At 41.1% G+C, this 19,353-nt stretch overlaps 2 protein-coding genes across 2 annotated transcripts in view; one reads left to right on the forward strand and one right to left on the reverse strand.

The window, feature by feature from the left end:
- The window catches only part of LOC146683630 (CMP-N-acetylneuraminate-beta-galactosamide-alpha-2,3-sialyltransferase 1-like), a 101,280-nt gene that overhangs the window by 17,805 nt on the left and 64,122 nt on the right, over positions 1–19,353 (forward strand). The window lies entirely within an intron of this gene.
- On the reverse strand, positions 14,954–16,486 carry LOC146683631 (uncharacterized). Its single transcript, XM_085446676.1, has 2 exons — positions 15,181–16,486; positions 14,954–15,095 (listed from the first exon to the last, which is right to left on the reverse strand). The coding sequence occupies exon 1, from the start codon at positions 16,212–16,214 to the stop codon at positions 15,558–15,560; it is 657 nt and encodes a 218-aa protein (XP_085302802.1). The 5' UTR covers positions 16,215–16,486; the 3' UTR covers positions 14,954–15,095; positions 15,181–15,557.

Consider the following 19,353-nt stretch of genomic DNA (forward strand, 5'->3'; position numbering starts at 1 on the left):
TTGAGGCTGACTTCAAAAGTAAAATCAGTCTCAAACACTTGTATCCATGCATCCATTCTCTTCAGCTTATCCTTATCAGGGTCATGGAGGGAAGGGGGCTGCAGCCTATCACAGCTACCATAGGGCGAGGCGGGTACACCCTGGACAGGTCGCCAATCTGATACCAAAGTGGTCCTAACACTCTTATAATCAACATGGTAACAAGTCTAAAACCAGTAGATGGCTTCATGGTTACTGTGTTGGTCTTTTAACTCAGGTTTTGTCCATGTGTGAAGTTTGTATGTGCTCACTATGCTGCACAAATTAGCTTTGAGAGTTTTCCAGTTTTTCCCTCCATGCAGAAAATGAAAATGTGACATTTTTCATAAACCAAAATGTTTTTACTGCTTAATGACAAAAATATCTTAAGAATGTTCAAATGAACTATTTAATTTTCAAAGACAGAGACAGCTTACAGTATTTTGTTTTAAAGGACTAATTAACCAGCTCTATATAGTTGCACTGACACAGGTAAACCCTGATTTAAATTCAAATTGGGTGCCTATTTGCTGTGAAATAAGCACATGATTGTCTGCTGGTTCCCAGTTGGTTTATATTATCTGGTTATTGGTGTCAATAAATTCTGTGATAAATATAAAAATGCAAATTTCCATTCAGCTAGAGCAGTCACTTTATGTCAGCATACAAGTCTTGCTAAATCCTGTGCTTCATGTTTTATTTTTAAGACGCATTTGCAGCATAATTAAAAGCGCAGATATCAAGTACTGCTGATCAGCCTAATCAACACTGAGAACTGTTGAGGCAGGACGAAAGAACAGAATCATAATCAACCCTGAACCTCTCATCTTTGATTTCAGATAAAGCGCAATGTAGATAAACTGAAAAACAACAACTGATACTAATTGATTAATTTACCAGCCACTAAAAGTAAATTGCTTCTATATTTGCTCATTAATACAGGGTGTGTGACTAACGAGGAGGGTTTATATTGTTAGAATCTTCCAAATGTTCCTCTTGCTGTTGGCCACAAATGTTAACACTGCAAAGAAAAACACTGCTAATACACATATACTATACCACAGCCATTCAAAGAATTGTTTTTATCCTATGATGTGGGATATGCATGACATGAAGTGCAACCTCACATCAATGTTTAAACCCATATTTAAAGCAGTGTTTTGTCTGCAGCACACTGTTGACTAACATTTTCTACCTGTTTCACAGTATGAACTCATCAGATATTTCGGTATTGTTAATGTTTTAGGAGGACAGGGTATCTGACAATGGTCTAAGAAGCACTGAAGCAAATTTCATGTCAGAGTCCCACACACCACCATGCATCATTGTTAAACTTGAGGCTTGGTCCTGAAAAACTGCAGACTACAGCTTTAATAAGTATTTCAGAGATTTCTTGGAGCAGTAATAAAAGTTAATGTGGAAAGGTAAGCAGAAAGAAAAGTAATCTTTAAACAACTGGAGAGAAGCCTCAGAGGGTTCCTGCTGGAACCTTTGTAGCCCCCACCCCAAAATAAAAAATGTTTTTGAAGCACCCTGAAAGCACCCTACTTATTTAAACTACACTGAAGGATGCTTTTACTTCCAATATATAAGCTCTAGGAAGGTAACGCATGCCAAACAGAGACTGCCTGGCAGAAAATGGAAAAATACATGTTAGATGTTAAAGCTGCCTTCTACAGAGAATAAGACCTATACTTCTAGGAGATATTTTGGTGCTGAAAGAAATCCTATGAAATCCCCTCCACCCCATCCCTCTTCAGCTCAAAGGTAGATTATGTAAGATTTATGTAAAATAGCACCCCCTGCAGGCACAACAAAGAGTGACTAATCAAAATCAAAACGAATGCGAACTCCCACTCTGAGTTCTACATTTACAGGGAGGACAGCATGCATGAGGCAAAATAAATATGCCCTAATCCCTGTTTGCTGAACAGGATAGTTTCAGGACCAGGAAATATTATTATAATGCCCGGAAGCCTTGTAGCCTATCAAACTCAAGTATTTTTACTTAATCTTGAGTACAGCTAGCTGCTATTAGCATAATTCATATACACTGAAACATTATAACTTGAAGTATCTCATTACAATGTAATGCTCTGCTTGCAAATGTCTTCATTCAACTGAATTTTATTTCGACATGCACCAACTATCTAAACGTTGCTGCACACAAAGCACATCCATACAATGCATCAACACTTCCTGTGGGAACCACTATACAAGCCAAGTCCACAAATAGCCAACTTTGTAATCTACAACCAAAAGGATCCACTGCCAGTGTCCCATTTGGTATCTTGCAATGTGCTTAGCAAACATTAGCATACTAATCTGCTAAACCAAGATAGCGAAAACTTGTTAGCTACTTACTGGGTGTAATTTATTAATTTATGCACACAAATTCTGTTTATCCTGTGCAGAAAATAAATGCACATGCAACATTACAGTTACACTAATAAAACATACGCATGGACAAGTTTTGTTCTTACCATATGTTTAGGTTAGGGAGTCAGAATAATTCTGTATACATGAGCACATGCTTGCTATCTGCAATCTGCATATACCCATGCCTGTCTTCTTTTAAAGAATGAAGTGTGTTTAATTTGAGGTGGATCATGGAGTAGATGATGTCATTCTAAGTGAGAAACCCAGAGAAAGACAAAACAACGAGGAGGAAGCCAAAAAAGGCAAACCTTTCCAAAAGGTAAATGGGCTGATTCTTATGTAGTGCTTTTCTACCCTCCTGGAGTACTCAAAGCATTAAAGGATGCTTCAAAAAGGAATTTAGGGTTAATATCTTCCTTGTTACACCTGGTAGAGAAGACACACTGATCATTTTATTAAAAAGATGAAAGCATTTAGACAGTTTTTAACTCTCAGTGATGCAGCACTGTTTGCTTGAGTTTAGAAACTGAAGAGGAGTTTGGACCCGGAAACGGCTATTGAGATCAGACTTAAGAGATGGATTAAACTGTAAGTGATGACATCCAACAAGGATGGAAATCTTGTTTTAGTCAATGCAGTTTTAATATGCTAAACCAGGAGTAAGCAACATTTTTCTTCATAGACACTAAGCAAAGTAGTAAGCAAAGAGCCACACTTTGAAATTATGCTGAAAAACAAAAAACAAACAAAGGTGAATTATGGTAGACAAAAAAATACTTCAAAACCCAAGAACTTTATGTTAGAATGAATTATTACAGTCGTACACCTCAAACTCATTAACAAAATGTTTCTTTTTGATTACCTTTTTCGCAGTAGGTAGAAGTTGTTTATCTTTCCTTTATGGAGATTGAGATAGTTCATGAGCTGGTTCTGCCCCCCTGGGATGTATTTTATATACTGCACATGTGAAACAGCAGCATGATCATCTATTTTTTTTTCTTTTATTTACTGTTTTGTTTGTTCTCTGTGTTGATGAAACCTAGCCGGGAAATTGTTGCCCAGTTAAATTAAAAAAGTGTTGTATAACAAATTCAGTTGAGAAAATGTTGATGAATCCTGGCTTTGTGTGTGTGAAACAATCATACACTCAGTATAATCTGAGATGTGTGGCTATCCACTGTTTGTGAATTAGGCCATGTGAGCATGTCAGTATGCTGGCATTAGCGTTTAGCTTAAGTACAGCTTCAGAGCAGCTGGTCTGTTGAGGACATACTTTGTTTCTGAAATAGTGTTTGTTTTAAAACCTTTAATATTTCACTTGTTGCTATTCTTATATGAATGTGTGGTTAGTCTAAACGAGTGATGCGCATGTACCACTGTCTGGAGCAGTGTTTGACCATAAATGAGTCGCCTGCATATTCTGCTTTTGTTGATAATGTCATGACTATACCAAACCATATTTGCATACATGTGTTTTTTTTACAAGGCTAAAGTTGGACATTTCTGAGAGCATTTACTCTGCAGTTAAATTAATGCTGATCCAAGAATGTGGTACACGGCAACACAATTATCCACAGGGATTAAAGTGGAGCTAATACTCTGGAAATGTGCTTATTTGTCTGTTTGATAAGAAATAGTTTTAAAAGCAGTATTACAAATATTATATATAAAGGCCAGCAGTAAATATATGTGTGTGTATGTCTCTGTTTGTTTTTTTGTTTATTGAATTTTAAATATTGAACATATTTTATATTCATATGGGCAGCAGTGGTTTGAATGGTGACTGTGTTTACAGAGGTAATTTGGTCCTGATTAAAGAGTACATTAAACAATAAACATATAAAGGCTAATTTACATCATGGTGCTCTGCTCTCAAAAACTGACATAGTGCTCATTTATAAAGCGCTTTACAAACCCGAGCATTACGGCTAACGGCTGGATTTTTCCGTTTCATTGCTAGCTAAACAATGCATAGCCACTTACTAGGGGTGCAACGATACACAAAATTCACGGTTCGGTTCGGTTCGATACTTTGGTGTCACGGTTCGATATTTTTTCGATACAAAAAATGTTCATGCCTTTTTAATTTGTCATTTATTAAAATTATAAATATATATTTTAACTCAAAAGTACAGTTTTTAAATTTAACCCTAACCCTTGTGCGCGTTTTTTATTTTGACAGCGAATGCGCACCTGCGGACCACTTATGTGCAGCCCTGGTTATTTAGCTCGTCATATTGCAGCCACAGAAATTCTTTTGTCCATGAAACCATAAAGCTGCACTTTCTTTTTGCCTTATAGTCTCATTTGTCATAACTTCTCCGTTTTGTGGTAAGCTTTTCTTTGGCTGTCACTTCTTCACCCCGACCTGTCTTATTTGGCTCAGCAGAACTAAAATATATATACTGCTACTTTTACACACGGACTCACATAAGCTCAGCGATTCTCTGCGCGATCAACCTCTCACATGTTTAAGCTTGCTGCGGGAGATTTCACTTGTCATGTTTGCATAGTAAGCTAACGATTAATAAGACGATGTCAGAGAAATTGGTGCACAAATTATCATCACTCACAGATCAGTGCTGTCATTGCAAAGTGAAAGCAAAAAAACAAGCGCAAATTCAAACGCGATTTCAATATGTCACATATTGACAGTGGCTCACCGATGCCAATGACATAATTACCCAGCTACATTTCTGAAAGAATGCAAAAGCATTGACATATATTTTTCCTACAATAGCCCGACGGGCAGGGCAGAGAGATTTTTGTAGCCCGACTGGAAAGATCGCTAGCTCCGGGACGTCGGGCTAGCGATTTTGCAAGCCCTGTATCTGATTGAGGAATCACTCATCTTTGGAAAAGAGAGTTTATTACAGAGAAATGTCTCTTTCCAAAATAAAAGCTATACTATCCGCTTCTTCTGGGCTATATTCTCAGCAGCATAAGGAGAATCACGTGCTAACAGCTGTCTAAATGACTCGGCTAAAGTTAGTAGCATGCTTGTTGTTTTTGTCTTTGCACTAGGATGATGTCGGCGTAAATGTGCAGTCATATTCGTTGTGTTCCCACTAGTGCTTTCAGGTTAATCTCGTTGAAATGACCTTAACGCCACAACACGGCAAATCTCCGTTAACGAGCTACCGCCGATCGCCCCGTGCATGGGGCTAGACGGCCAACACGTTAACGAGCTAACTGCGCTAACACACTAGTTCACACCAATGTAATTAAGCATTGCATGGCACATCCAACATACTGTTTTACTTTAGTCCATGACTCGCTTACCTTCAGGGTCATACGTCACATGAAAACCAAAATAATTCCAAACGCCAGATCTGAATGAGGGTGGGGGAGGTCCATCTTGCAAGGAGAGCTTAACTTCTGTCTTGCTAGCTTGCCCTGCGCTCTTCCTCCTGACTATGCTGTCTGTGTTGAGCGCTCAGTGGATCTGCGCTCGACAGTGCAGCCTAGGCGGAGTAGTCGAACGCAGATTCACTGAGCGCTCAACACAGACAGCATCGTCAGAAGGAAAGTTGATAAAATAAATTACAAATGTTGTATTGTTCGATACATATGCGTACCGAACCGAAAGCACTGTATCGAACGGTTCAATATCGATACGAATATCGTTGCACCCCTACCACTTACTGCTAAAGAGACAGAGAGCGAAAGTGGACAGTATATCTTTGGTATTTTAACATAAAACTCATTGTTGCAGTCAGAGGCAGCCCAACAGTGATTCCCTCAAACTGATTTTTAGTTTTAGTGTCCTTATTTTCCCCTGAGTTATCGATTCTTTCACTAGCTAGCTAACTAGCTAACTAATGTAAGTCTATTAGTTGCAATCAGTCAACCAGCTACATGGCATCACGTTTCATACAGACAGAACACGGCTCTAAACATGTTTTTAAAACTTTGAGTGCTTATTTCTTAAATCCTGCTACACAGATAGAGATACATCTGTGTAAGTCTTTGAGAGCAGGGCTCCATGATGTAAAGGCAGTTACAGTGTCAAGTATCTGCATCCATGTAGAGACTGTATGAATGTTTCTGACAGCAGAATTCTCATTTAGTGCTAACACTAAGTTAAAAATATTCATATTCATTATATTTCAGAATTATTAGCTTTGTCAGCTTTAATCGGCCTACATTACAGACTAGCCTGACAGCTGAAATGAATGGACTTTGATGGCAACACTGAAAGAGCTATGAAACAATTAGAATTTTCTGAGTGTGCAGTAGCTTTATAAAGCTGTGTGGAAGCTGAAAAAAAGGGGATCCAGGACATTTACAAAAAGGAGACATTTAAATATTAAAAATATAAGTCCAAGTAACATGAACGTCTGTCTGTTCATCATGAATAATTTTAATAAGTAATGGTAATAAGTGAGTGAAGTGTGTAAGACATAAATGTGCAAAAAGCACAGTCTTCGACACATGCAACATTTAGATGTGTGCACTTTAAGGTATCTGCTCCATTTAAAAAGAAGACGTGCCAAAAATAGAGATCTGCAGAAATCAAATGGGCAAAAGTGTTTCCTGTAACCTCTGCTTACAGTCCCCATGGTTCAGCCATAAAAAGTGTTTGCTTTGCACATTTTTTTTCTCACTTCAGACTGAAATACATTTCTTTGACATTTATGCAAAGTACTCCATCTGAGCTGAGTGGGGGATTCAAGAAATTTGGGTGAAAGGAGAAAGCCGGTGTGTAGGCAGCAATCCACTCCACATGCGCTGTTGACAAGTAGCTCGCTGGCAAATCATGTTGTACCACTTGCTGGTCATTTCTTATGTTTAGTTAATAACAAGATATTCTTAGCATCTTTACAGAATTGCTCTGACCTTCTTACTGCTTTCAAGTGTTACACCGACTCCTTTTAGAATTGCTAGATGGGTGGGTGTCCTCTGTTTTCACTTGTATTGAAAAGAAATAAAATGAAGTCCTGTGAAATTCCTTTCTCCAACACTGTCTCTAAAAGTAAATGTGCTGGAATGTTTTTGTTTGTTTTTTTACCCTTTTCTAAATATTATGAAGGGCATAAAAAGACACCCCTTTTTGATTTAGCAAAGCTCATCAGGAGTTGATTAGCAGACCAGCTGCTGTGTTATACAGTTAGAGCAAGTATTTGGACAGTGACAGCTTTTTAAATTTTCCTCTTTACACCACAACATTAGATTGTAATTATTGCAAAGGTTTACAATAATTATAAGGTCTTAATCCGATACAAGGAAGTAAATTATTCTGTCTTATGTCAGTGAGAGGGTATATCTCTAATGTAATCATCTCAGGCACACAGGTCAGGTTTTAGCACAGTAGCCCAAGCCACCTGTTCAAACATCCTGTTCAAAGATAGACAGCCAATCAGAAGAAAACATCTATCTATCTATCTATCTATCTATCTATCTATCTATCTATCTATCTATCTATCTATCTATCTATCTATCTATCTGGTTTTGAATGATTAATGAGTTGCTACGTTGTTAAAGAGAATAAAGCTAATTCAGTAGAACATAAATTAGGATGTTTAACTGTGAATCAAGCATATGAATTCTAGTAGTAGAAGGAAATGAACTTAATAAATCTACGTTAATACCACTTTTGAGAAAAGTCTGTTCTGTATTGTATATTAAGCAATTATTATGTGAATAAATAATTTTTCTGAAATGTGGTCAGGGGTTAGCAGAAAGAATGAATTGAAGGGATATTTCATGAAGGACTTCATAAAATGAGGGTGGGGGATGGGATCAGAGATGTTAGCGCTATTCTGGTGGTATAAAATTGAAAAAAAAAAATGGACCTATAGGCAGTGAACCAGATGGATGATGGGTGTACCTCCAGCCAGTTTTACAAAGTAGAAAGATCCAAATGGAGAAATTATCTACCCAGATAACCAATTGTATTGGGATAACTTTCAACCCCATAAAGAATATTTAGTGCACTGATATTTCAAGCTCTCGATCCCCTACTGCTCCACTATTTTTGAGCACCATGTCCATTTGTGCCAGAACAATGGGTGCCTCAGAAGCACATATATGCATCCTGGCATTGAGTGAGTGTATAAATAGAAATTTGTGGTTTAAATGAGCATGTCATTATTTTGAGTCTAATTAGTGAAAGTATGCATCATAGGCCCATCATGTTCTATATCACCAGCTTGATTATGTTTAAAACAAATAATCAAGATTGTATTGACATGTAGACATTTAGCTTAAATTAAAGAAGTTTAGCAAAAGTGTCATTAATATGAGCATTTCCCAATGAGTAGTAGACAGACAGATAAACATAAATATCCAATATAAATTGTATGTACTTCGAGTGAAATGGTTGTGAACTTTGAAATGCAGACAGTCCTCCGTAAACAGAGAACTCAGCCATCTCCAGGGTTCCTGCTGCATTGAGTGCTCAAGTACCGTTACACAAACAGTATTGGATTAGTGAGAATCATTGTGATCAATGGTATTTCTAATCCACTGACTTGGCTTTTTACTGGGTCCATGCTATTGATCCAAAGGTCTGAGAGGACAAAAACATTACAACAAGCATTTGCAGGGCCTGCATTTCTTTTGGTGTGTGTAATTGTAAGAATTTTAAGTTTTAAAACGAAAATGTAAAGAAGTGTTTTCCTGTTTCAGTTGAGGACATAAACCTAATTGTAGCTTTAGTGGAACGCGTACTCCGATTTAGCTAATCGAATAAAACAATCTAAATGATAATCTTGCACTCAGAGTCTTTATCAGGTTAACATTGATTATTTGAGTTTATGGAAATTTTATGTCATTACCATCCAGTCTCATACTCTGGCAGATGCCATCGCCCGGCCGCATACTTCTTGCAGTTTAAGTGACTGGGGTTGCACAGTGCTGAGCATTTCTTTTTCTTTTTTCCCTTTAACATCAAACTGCTGTAGGGGGATAAGCTGTGGGGGATGCAGGTGGATGGCCCTGCGGTGTCCTGGATTACAAACTATCTTGCCAAAAGGCTCCTGTTGGTACTGTTCCAGGAGCCACCCCAAGGCACCATCCTGTTATCTTTCATTTGCCTTCTTATCTCCTATTTGATCTTCACATCTCTCTGACCGTAAAGTAACTCAGTCACAGGATTTAACATTTATGAGAGGGATGACTCTCATAAATGATAAGTTTTATGACTCCGTACAATCATAAAAGGCTTGCAGATGGTCTCGTTTCTTAACATTTAGAATAATTTGTAGTGAACTGAGTCCTGAAGTTCGCTGTGAGAATGGATGACACGAGGATGTGTTTGCAGAAGGGTTCACTTTATAAGGTTTGATAGTGGTTTTGTAAGAAGAAGAATAAGCAGATGATGTTATAGCTCCACTTGATTTTCAAATGATTTGTGATGATTTTCTAAACGTGTTTTCCATCTTTCTGATTTCTTAGTTTGTTTGCATGTTTCTCATACTTGGACAAAGATAACCAATTAAAACCTACACCCTGTTTATCAACAGGATGTAGGTTTCTTCTATCTCAACATAATTTCTTATTATAGCCATATTTTAACATGAATGTAACTAACGGCTGTGAAACTGATAATTAACTTGGTGTTTTCATGTTCGTTATAATGATTTGGACACACATATTTGGTTCTGTCAGCAGCTTTGGCTCCTGAAGAGATTGTTGAAAAGCCTTGCACTGTGAGCCCGGCTAAAGTTTTTATGACAATTCATAAAATATTTTCCAGCCCTGGAAATGTCTTGTGGCTAAATCCTGCACCTGAAAAATATTAGACTAAAATAAGCTATAAAAATATGGCAAATTAAAAACATAAAATCTTGACCCACTGTTACGGTGCGACTGAAAGACAATGACACAAACGGAAGAGACTGACGAAGCTATACCACCAATGATTACTTCAAGTTATTGCACCTAAAGCTATTGCTATAGTTTCTCACAGAACTCTATGGGAAGTTTATTTTTTACATGACTGTGTTAATAATAATTAATCATTTAGTAGATAACCAAGAGTAAAATGTAAATATGATTGTTGGCTATGTGCTAAGAGCACATTCATCTGCAAGTCTAATTGACAGACTGAGGTCAGGACTCAAATTTTATGCCCAGAACATAAAATTTGACCCATAAGTAATGTTGCTATTAACATCTGTGATCTTTTGGTTGTGCACTTTTCTCAGCTACATACAACAGTAAATACACATCTCATTAAATGTTGCCTCTACTCTAATCTTTTGTTTTCAGAAAGGAAAAGCTATCTTTAGCATATTCTACTTAGTGTAGAAAAACTGTGAAAATGCTTGATAATTAGAATTTTGCTACACTATACTTTAAATCAGTATTCCTAATATTGCATCTTTTACTTCACTACATTAACATGATGTATAGATACACATACACACATTAATAAACAAGCTGTGTGATGTGTTTCGTTTGGTTTAAATTACACAGCAGTATTTACTGTGCCAACATTAATGTGCAGTACATGAGCACTAATAGATTACACTACATGTTACACTACAATTACGCTACAGTTTTGAATTGCATAACATGTACAAATGAATAAATTAATATATATATTAATTTATATATATATATGATATAATATATAATAAAACAGGCAATAAACACTATGCTAGATGTTGCTGTACTCTTTATTCACTGGCTGATTTTATTTCTTGCTAACACAGACAGATTTCACCACTTCAAGTCCATCTAGCACTCCACATGGCAGCACCCATCCTGACTGCTCTGCACGGCGGTGGGGTGTCACATTATTAACAACCTGCAGTGGTCTGATAACACTGTGGCAATAGATTAGACAGGGCAGAGCCGGCTGTTCTTCCTGAGAAGTTTCAGGTTATTTAATGCAGCCTGTCTTAATCCCAAAGAAGCCCATCTGTTCCCTGCATATAGGTGTGTATAATGTTTATAATTTATACATATGAAGTTTTAAAAGTTTGGGGCTTGATGACATTGGTTCAAAACAGCATTAAAAGTAATTATGTGGAACTACATGTGGAAATATTTATAGTTGGTGCTTAACCGTTTTGTAGCTTCACTTTTCTCTTGGGAACCAGAAAACACTGATAGAAAATATCTCCTCCCACACAAGCCTCTACACTGCCTACCTTTTCGCTCCCTCATCTGTTAGTGGCGAATAACCAACCCAAAGTTCCAGTGAACAGCATGCAAAGTAATGTAGTGGTAGTCATTTGTGTCCATTAGCATTTTTTCCTGAAAAGCTTTAGTGAGCGCGCTCAGCTACTGCACTGCTACAAATCCATATATGACAGGATATTATTCATGTTCACTAGCCGATCGCTGCATACGAAGGCCAGCCAAAGAGTGCTTTCATGCCTCCAAAATGCACTTTATTGGTGCTTGTTGCACATTTTGACAGTGGTATTTAGAGTTAAGTGTATCCCGCAATCTGGTGTGGCACAGACTGTGCCCATCACCTCACCAGCCTGGGTTTTGATGGAGTTACCACTGTAGGCTGCGTTTAGCACCTTCATTACTCAGAATTTGCTGTTTGCTGTTTATGACGTGTGGACTTTGAATATATATACATATATATATATATACATATATATATATATATATACATATATATATATATATATATATATATATGATAAAACGGGCAATAAACACTATGCTAGATGTTGCTGTACTCTTTATTCATTGGCTGATTTTATTTCTTGCTAACACAGACAGATTTCACCACCACTGTTAGGTGCCTGAATAAAAACAGGCATCTAACACTTTAACACTTATATATGTGTGAAGTTTATCGGGCGGTTTATCCTTCAAGCTCAGGTCCTCTACCAGAGGCCTGGGAGCTTGAGGGTCCTGCGCAGTATCTTAGCTGTTCCCAGGACTGCGCTCTTCTGGACAGAGATCTCCGATGTTGTTCCCGGGATCTGCTGGAGCCACTCGCCTAGCTTGGGAGTCACCGCACCTAGTGCTCCGATTACCGGGACCACTGTTACCTCCACCCTCCACATCCTCTCGAGCTCTTCTCTGAGCCCTTGGTATTTCTCCAGCTCCTCGTGTTCCTTCTTCCTGATATTGCTGTCATTCGGAACCGCTACGGCCGTCTTCTTCTGTTTGTCCACCACCACTTTGTCCGTCAGTATCTGGAAGTCCCACAGGATCTGCTGGATAGCGTAGTGGTTAGACTACACGCCTTTGGAGCAGAGGATCGCAAGTTCTATTCCTGCCTGGGGCGTCTGTATCCAGTAAGGGTCCTAAGGTTAGACCCCCTATGCTAAGCGAGCCTACCGCAGACATGAGCGAGACAGATAAATATGAAGGCATGCCGGCTCGGACGTTGCCCGGATCAACAAGGTCCGCGTCAGGTGTTGAGGAACCAGGGCACCCTGACGACAAGTGGGCTTCTGGAACAGGAAGGCATCGGTGGGCAAGAGACGAAAACAGGGCGTTGTTGGAATGCTACTGCGCAAGTAACCCTGGCGGAAGGGGCTACATGAATATATGTGTGTGTGTAATAATTGAAATGTAATTTCAATGTTTGTTTAAGATTCCTATTGCAAAATCAGCATCACAATTACAATTGAAACAGTAAAAAAAAGAAGAAAAAAACTGTGAGAAGCTGACTAATCACATTCATCCAGAGTTTTAGCATGCTAAGTAGTGCTGTCAATAGATTAAAAGAAATTAACTAATAAATCGCACAGTTTTCTGTAATCACTCGTGATTAATTGCAATTACTTGATCAACTGCCTGGTTGTAATTGCATTTTTTCAACTTTATATTTAAGCTTGTAACTGACATTTATGCAATATAACGAAATAAATGCAGAATAAACACAAAGAGTGTGTGCTTAAATTCAAAGAGAATTTGAATAGCTTTCTTTTAGCACAGGTTCTCTCCTGTGAAATACAACTTTTTAAAAAACCTAAATAGTAATAGGTAAGTATTCACTAATATGTAATAGAGATGGACCGATCCGATATTACGTATCGGTATCGGTCCGATACTGACCTAAATTACTGGATCGGATATCGGAGAAAAATAAGAAATGTAATCCGATCCATTAAATATCACGAAAGCACCTCACAAAACTTGCAACACGCCGTAACTCACCTCAGAACGTTAGCACGTCGGAGCAGTATGCATCACGTGATAGAGCGGCGGTGGCATTCGGGACCTGTCGGTGGTCTGGATAGCATTTGGAGCTTCGCTAGCAACCCGGCATTTCATCTCCGACAAAGTTATCCCGAGAGAAGTAAAGCAAGTGTGTAAGTCCATCTCTGAATGTTTGTAAAGCATTCCTGCATTAAGCTTAACGAGCGACTGCCTCTCCTGCTGCTACTTCAATCATGAAACTGCTTAACGATCAGCTGATCGGCTTTTCTGTCGCGAGTCCGTCTCTCTAGTTTGCTTTTGGCCCACTTTGCACCAGAAAGAGGAAACCAGCGGATTTACAACAGCAGCACGTTTAAGCTTGATCAGCTATTGTTAGAATGTATTTAATATTACTTTCTACTCCAGGATCTTTTTCTACGTAGCTGACGCTGGTAATGTGCAGGGGCGGATCTAGCAAAGTTTAGCCAGGGGGCCGATAGGGCATTAACAGGGAAAAGGGGGCACAAAGACATACTTTTCTTTCTTATTCTCATTTAAAATGTGTAGCTTTTAATAAATAATTATCTGACACCCAAAGTTTTAATTTGATGTAAAATGAATAGAAGTCAATTACTGTATATAGTGACTATTAGGTCTAATATATATACCCTAGTAAGCTATAGTACTTTTTCCTTTGGGAAGGTACCATCTGTGCAGTCTGCAATTTTGTTGAAGAAAGATGTTGAATCTATTTAATATTTCTTGAAAAATAATTGATTTCTGTGCATTTTTTTTCACACTGCATCAAATTAAGGTTGATTACGTCGATTAAGCATCATGAGGTGGAGCGTGAGGGGTGGTTCCCTATTTTTTATTTATTTATTTTTGTTGTTGCTGGGAGTTGGAACCCTATTAGTTAGGTTGCTTAATATTTACGCTAAGTACTCTTTAAAATACCAGAATAGGGAGGATGGTGTAGGTTTAAGTTTATTAGATTGATCAGTATTGCTGAACTATGAAATATTTTTTTTGCATACAGGTATAACAATAGCTTTAGTGTAGTTGTTGTTTTAAACTTGAGTATGAACTTATACAAAATGCAGCAAGATATTTAAAAAAGCAGTTTTGTTGATTAAAAAACACTATATCGGATTCATATCGGTATCGGCAGATATCCAAATTTATGATATCGGTATCAGTATCGGACATAAAAAAGTGGTATCGTGCCATCTCTAATATGTAATATATATTAGTGCTGTCAAACAATTAAAATGTTTAATGAGATTCATCACAGGGTTACTGTGGATTAATTTTGATTAATCACGATTAATTATCATTAATTTTTATTCTATATTAATCGCATTTCATTTTGCATGAGCAAACAGACTCGAGAAAAAAGGGAAAATTGTCACGGTATGGCATGGCACACCGTGGAAGGAGTGGGGGAAGGAGGACCCAGGCGCGGTGCTCTATGTACAAACAGTGTTTATTTACAGAGTGAAAACAACGTAACAATAAATCCCCGTATTCTCCCAGACTCCCGTGTCGTGTCTCCCGTGAATAGTCCGTGTGCTCTCTGCTCCCGTTTCAGCACCCACCGGTGCTCGCTGCTCTCCGTGCCTTCCACGCTCTTCCTGCGGGAAACAATAACGGCAGCTGTCAGGACACTCAGAATGGCAGGCATACACTTTCAGATTTAGCTTAGACAGGGTGACTAACGTGGAGTCTCATGCAATGATCCCGCGTCGGTGGGAGCTCCAAGACTCTCCTAAGTAGCTCCCCCGACGAGCCCTGATCAGCGGCAGGTGTGTGGCTTCGGGTGTGGCCAGTCCTTCCACAGGGCCACACCCCTCAGGCCTGCAGGTGGCTGAGCTCCATCCTCCAAGCATACCCGCAGACGTACACACACCCACACACACACACTCACATCTACAAGCATGGAGAAGAGCAGCAGCAACACCAAAATACATATAATAATAATAATAATAATAATAATAATAATAATACATAACTGCTCAGGGATCCTGGGTCGCCCAGTCCCAGGACCCTGGCAAAAACAACAAAACAACAAACCGACCCAGTCCACAGTCTCAGAGTCAGACCGCGCATCCCGCAGCGGTGCAAAAAGAAAACGAAAAGACGCCACAAACAGTCACAGGCGGCCCATCAACACAACAAGAGAGTTCGGGGGGCCTACCTCGAGCCCAACGGCGGCGACGTAGCAGCTCCGGCGGACGGCCCCGGGTCCGGCAGCAGCAGCAAAACAGTTCAGGGGGCCTGCCACGGGTCCGGTGGCGGCGGCGCTGCTCCTCCGGCGGCCTGCCACGGGTCCGGTGGCGGCGGAACGGTTCTGGTGGCCTGCCACGGGTCCGGTGGCGGCGGCGCTGCTCCTCCGGCGGCCTGCCACGGGTCCGGTGGCGGCGGAACGGTTCTGGTGGCCTGCCACGGGTCCGGTGGCGGCGGCGCTGCTCCGGTGAGCAACAGCGAGGCGTGGCACCAGGTCCATGACGTGCCGATCGCTGACGTGGACGCACCGGACGTGGACGGCGAGGAGACCGCGCTAGACGTGGAGGTCCCTCCGGTCCGCTGACCTCCGGCCGAGCGGGACCCTCCTCGGCCGGCAGCGAGAGCTCCTCCTCGGCCGGCAGCGAGAGCTCCTCCTCGGCCGGCAGCGAGAGCTCCTCCTCCGGCTCGCTGAGCTCCTCAGCTGGCAGAGCGGGCTCCTCCGGCTCGCCGAGCTCCTGCTCAGGCATGCTGGCTCAGGCAGCTGGCGGTGCGGGCTCCTCCGGCACTTAACATGTTTGTTGAACATCTTGCACATTCATGTTAACAAAAAACCAAAAACTCTGTAGACATTTATCCTCTCTCTCTGTCACTCTTGGGGAGGCACTTCAAGTCCTTGAAACGAGGAACCAAAACTATGTAAAACTCATGTTCTCAACGACATTAACAGGTCTGCAGTTTGTTGCAATTCACTTGCCAATTGTGTCAGTCAATATGTCCGAGGTAGACTCACTGAGCCTCCGATGCTCCGCGAGTGGTTTGTCGCAAGCTGTGTGACGCGTTAGCCAAAGTGCTAACAGCATGCCCGGCTAACGTATGCTTCGCGTCAATGGGATATTTTAAGCTGCAAGGGCCAATGTGCATTTATCATCTTCCATATTGAGTTGATTGGTTCAGCTGCCCGTCACTACCAGATCAACTGCCCGTTTGCAGATGTGCGAGGGTAACTCGCTGCCCGAAAACTGCCCGAAATGCATTGACAGAAACATTTTAGGGATTTTTAGTCATTCTGCACTCCAGATGCATTAATTGCGTTACAAAATTTTAATCGCGCTGACTGTAACGGTGGACTAATTTGCCTTAATGCGTTAATTTTGACAGCACTAATGCTGACATTTGTGAATTGAAACATGAAGTACAGTTTTGGTTGGTATGAGGTTAAAAGCAAAATCATTGTACAAATTAAAACTGTGCTTGGTGTTGGCTGTATAAAGCCGTATAACTAGGAATACATAGAAAAAGCTGATTGGGGTTAGATTAAACACTAAAAAGCTCTCTGAAAAAATATTCACAGAATAGAATAGAATAGCCTTTATTGTCATTGTACAGAGTACAACGAAATTGGAGTGCCACTCCCTTGGTGCAAGTTTCAATAATAAATATAAATGTAAAATATAAAAGGTACAAAAAAAAACAATCGTAAGTACTCAAACAATAGTATGTACAATATATACAGGATAGCAGCATTAATATAATGACAGTATGAATAGCAGCATAATATAATGACAGTGACGGTATGGAATAGGTTCAATTGTTTTTGTGCTTATTTACTACGGTGATAGCTCTGGGAAAGAAGCTATCCCTGAATCTGTTTGTCCTGGTTTTATGTGACCTGTACCGTCGGCCTGACGGTAATAGTTCAAACAGTTGGTTGCTGGGGTGAGAGTGGTCCTTGATGATATTGCCAGCTCTGCTGAGGTACCAAGAGTTTGCAGTGACCTCCAGGCTGGGCAGAGAGCAGCCAGTGATCTTCTGGGCTGTGTTGATGACCCTCTGCAGTACTTTCCTGTCTGCAGCTGAGCACCCTGCATACCATGTTGTTATGCCGTACGTTAGGATGCTCTCTATGGTGGCTCTGTAAAATGTCACCAGCAGCCTCTCCTCCAGGTTGTTCCTCCTGAGCACTCTCAGAAAGTGGAGACGCTGCTGGGCCTTTTTAACCACCGCTGTAGTATTTGCAGTCCAGGAGAGGTCATCAGAGATCTGCACGCCCAGAAACCTCATGGAGTGTACCCTCTCCACACAGCTCCCGTGAATGTAAAGTGGGGCCGGGTCTGCTCTGCCCTTCCTGAAGTCCAAGATAAGTTCTTTAGTTTTCGTGGTGTTCAGTTGGAGGTTGTTAACTGAACACCACTCAGTCAGTCTGTTGACCTCATCTCTGTAGTCCGACTCATCCCCCCTTGAGATGAGTCCAACCACTGTGGTGTCATCCGCGAACTTTATGATGGTGTTTGAGAGATGGGTAGGGGAGCAGTCGGATGTGTAGAGCGTAAACAGGAGGGGACTCAAAACACATCCTTGTGGAGACCCGGTGCTGAGTGTGATGGTGCTGGACCGGTGGGGGCCGAGTCTGACAGACTGTGGTCTATTTGTCAGGAAGTCCTTGATCCAGAGGCAGATGGGGGTGGAGAGTCCCAGGTGAGACAGTTTCTGGACCAGGATCTCCGGGATGATATGATTGAATGCTGAGCTGAAGTCCAGAAAGAGCATTCTCACATAGCTTCCTCGGTGCTCCAGGTGACTCAGCGCAGTGTGGAGCGCTATGGTGATAGCGTCCTCGGTGGAACGATTTGTCCTGTAGGCAAATTGGTGGGGGTCCAGAGTGGGAGGCAGACCGGCCCTGATGTGCTGACAGACCAGTCTCTCAAAGCACTTCATCACTACAGGCATAAGTGCAACAGGCCTGTAGTCATTTGGGCTGGCCACAGCTGTCTTCTTGGCGATGGGGATGATGGTGGAGGTTTTGAGGCAGGGCGGGACGGTGTTTGATGACAAGGAAAGGTTGAAGATTTTAGTGAAGACTCCGGTCAGTTCGTCAGCACATGCTCTGAGAACCTTTCCATGTATTCCATCAGGACCTGCCGCCTTCCTGGGATTCACTGACCTTAGAACACACCTCACTTGGTGCTCCCTAAGTGTTAGTGTGCCAGTGCTGGGGGCGGGTGGAAGTGGTGTGGCAGCTGAGGGCTTGGTCGTCTCAAAGAAGAAACGGTTTAGATCCTCAGCCAGTGAGGCATCAGTCCTAGATGTTGCCTGGTTATTGCTTCTGTAGTTGGTAATGTGATTGATCCCCTGCCACATTTTTCTGGGGTCGTTGTCAGCAAAGTGATCTTCAATCCTCCTCCTATAGGCAGCCTTAGCTTTCCTGATGCCTCTACTCAGGTCTGCCCTGGCCGCCCTATACACAGCCCTGTCCCCTGACTTGAAGGCAGTGTTGCGGCTTTTTAGGAGGGATTGCACTTCGCTATTCATCCAGGGTTTTTGATTTGGAAACACCCTGACCCTTTTGTTGACGGTGACATTGTCAACACAGTTCCTGATGTACGAGAGTACAGTGTCCGTGTACTCCTGGAGGTTGTGGCTGGAGAATAAATCCCATACAGTTGTTGAGAAGCAGTCCTGCAGTTGAGAAAGGGCTCCTTCAGGCCAGGTTTTTATTGTCTTTGTCTGGGGCTTTGTTTTTCTCAGCAGGGGGGTGTAGGTGGGGGTGAGGGACATGCAGAGGTGGTCAGATCCAGCCAGGTGGGGGAGGGGTGTCGCTCTGAAAGCATGCCTGATGTTTGAATAGACATGGTCCAAAGTGTGTTCTCCTCTCGTAGCAAAGTCCAC

The sequence above is a fragment of the Copadichromis virginalis genome, linkage group LG22, assembly GCF_057382275.1.
Source record: "Copadichromis virginalis isolate Kocher_CV1m ecotype Utaka linkage group LG22, C_Virginalis_male_GT1.1, whole genome shotgun sequence".
Taxonomy (NCBI): Eukaryota; Metazoa; Chordata; class Actinopteri; order Cichliformes; family Cichlidae; genus Copadichromis; species Copadichromis virginalis.

Excerpts from the sequence above, each read along its gene's own strand:
- LOC146683631 (XM_085446676.1), bottom strand. The coding sequence starts at position 16,214 with ATGCCTGAGCAGGAGCTCGGCGAGCCGGAGGAGCCCGCTCTGCCAGCT.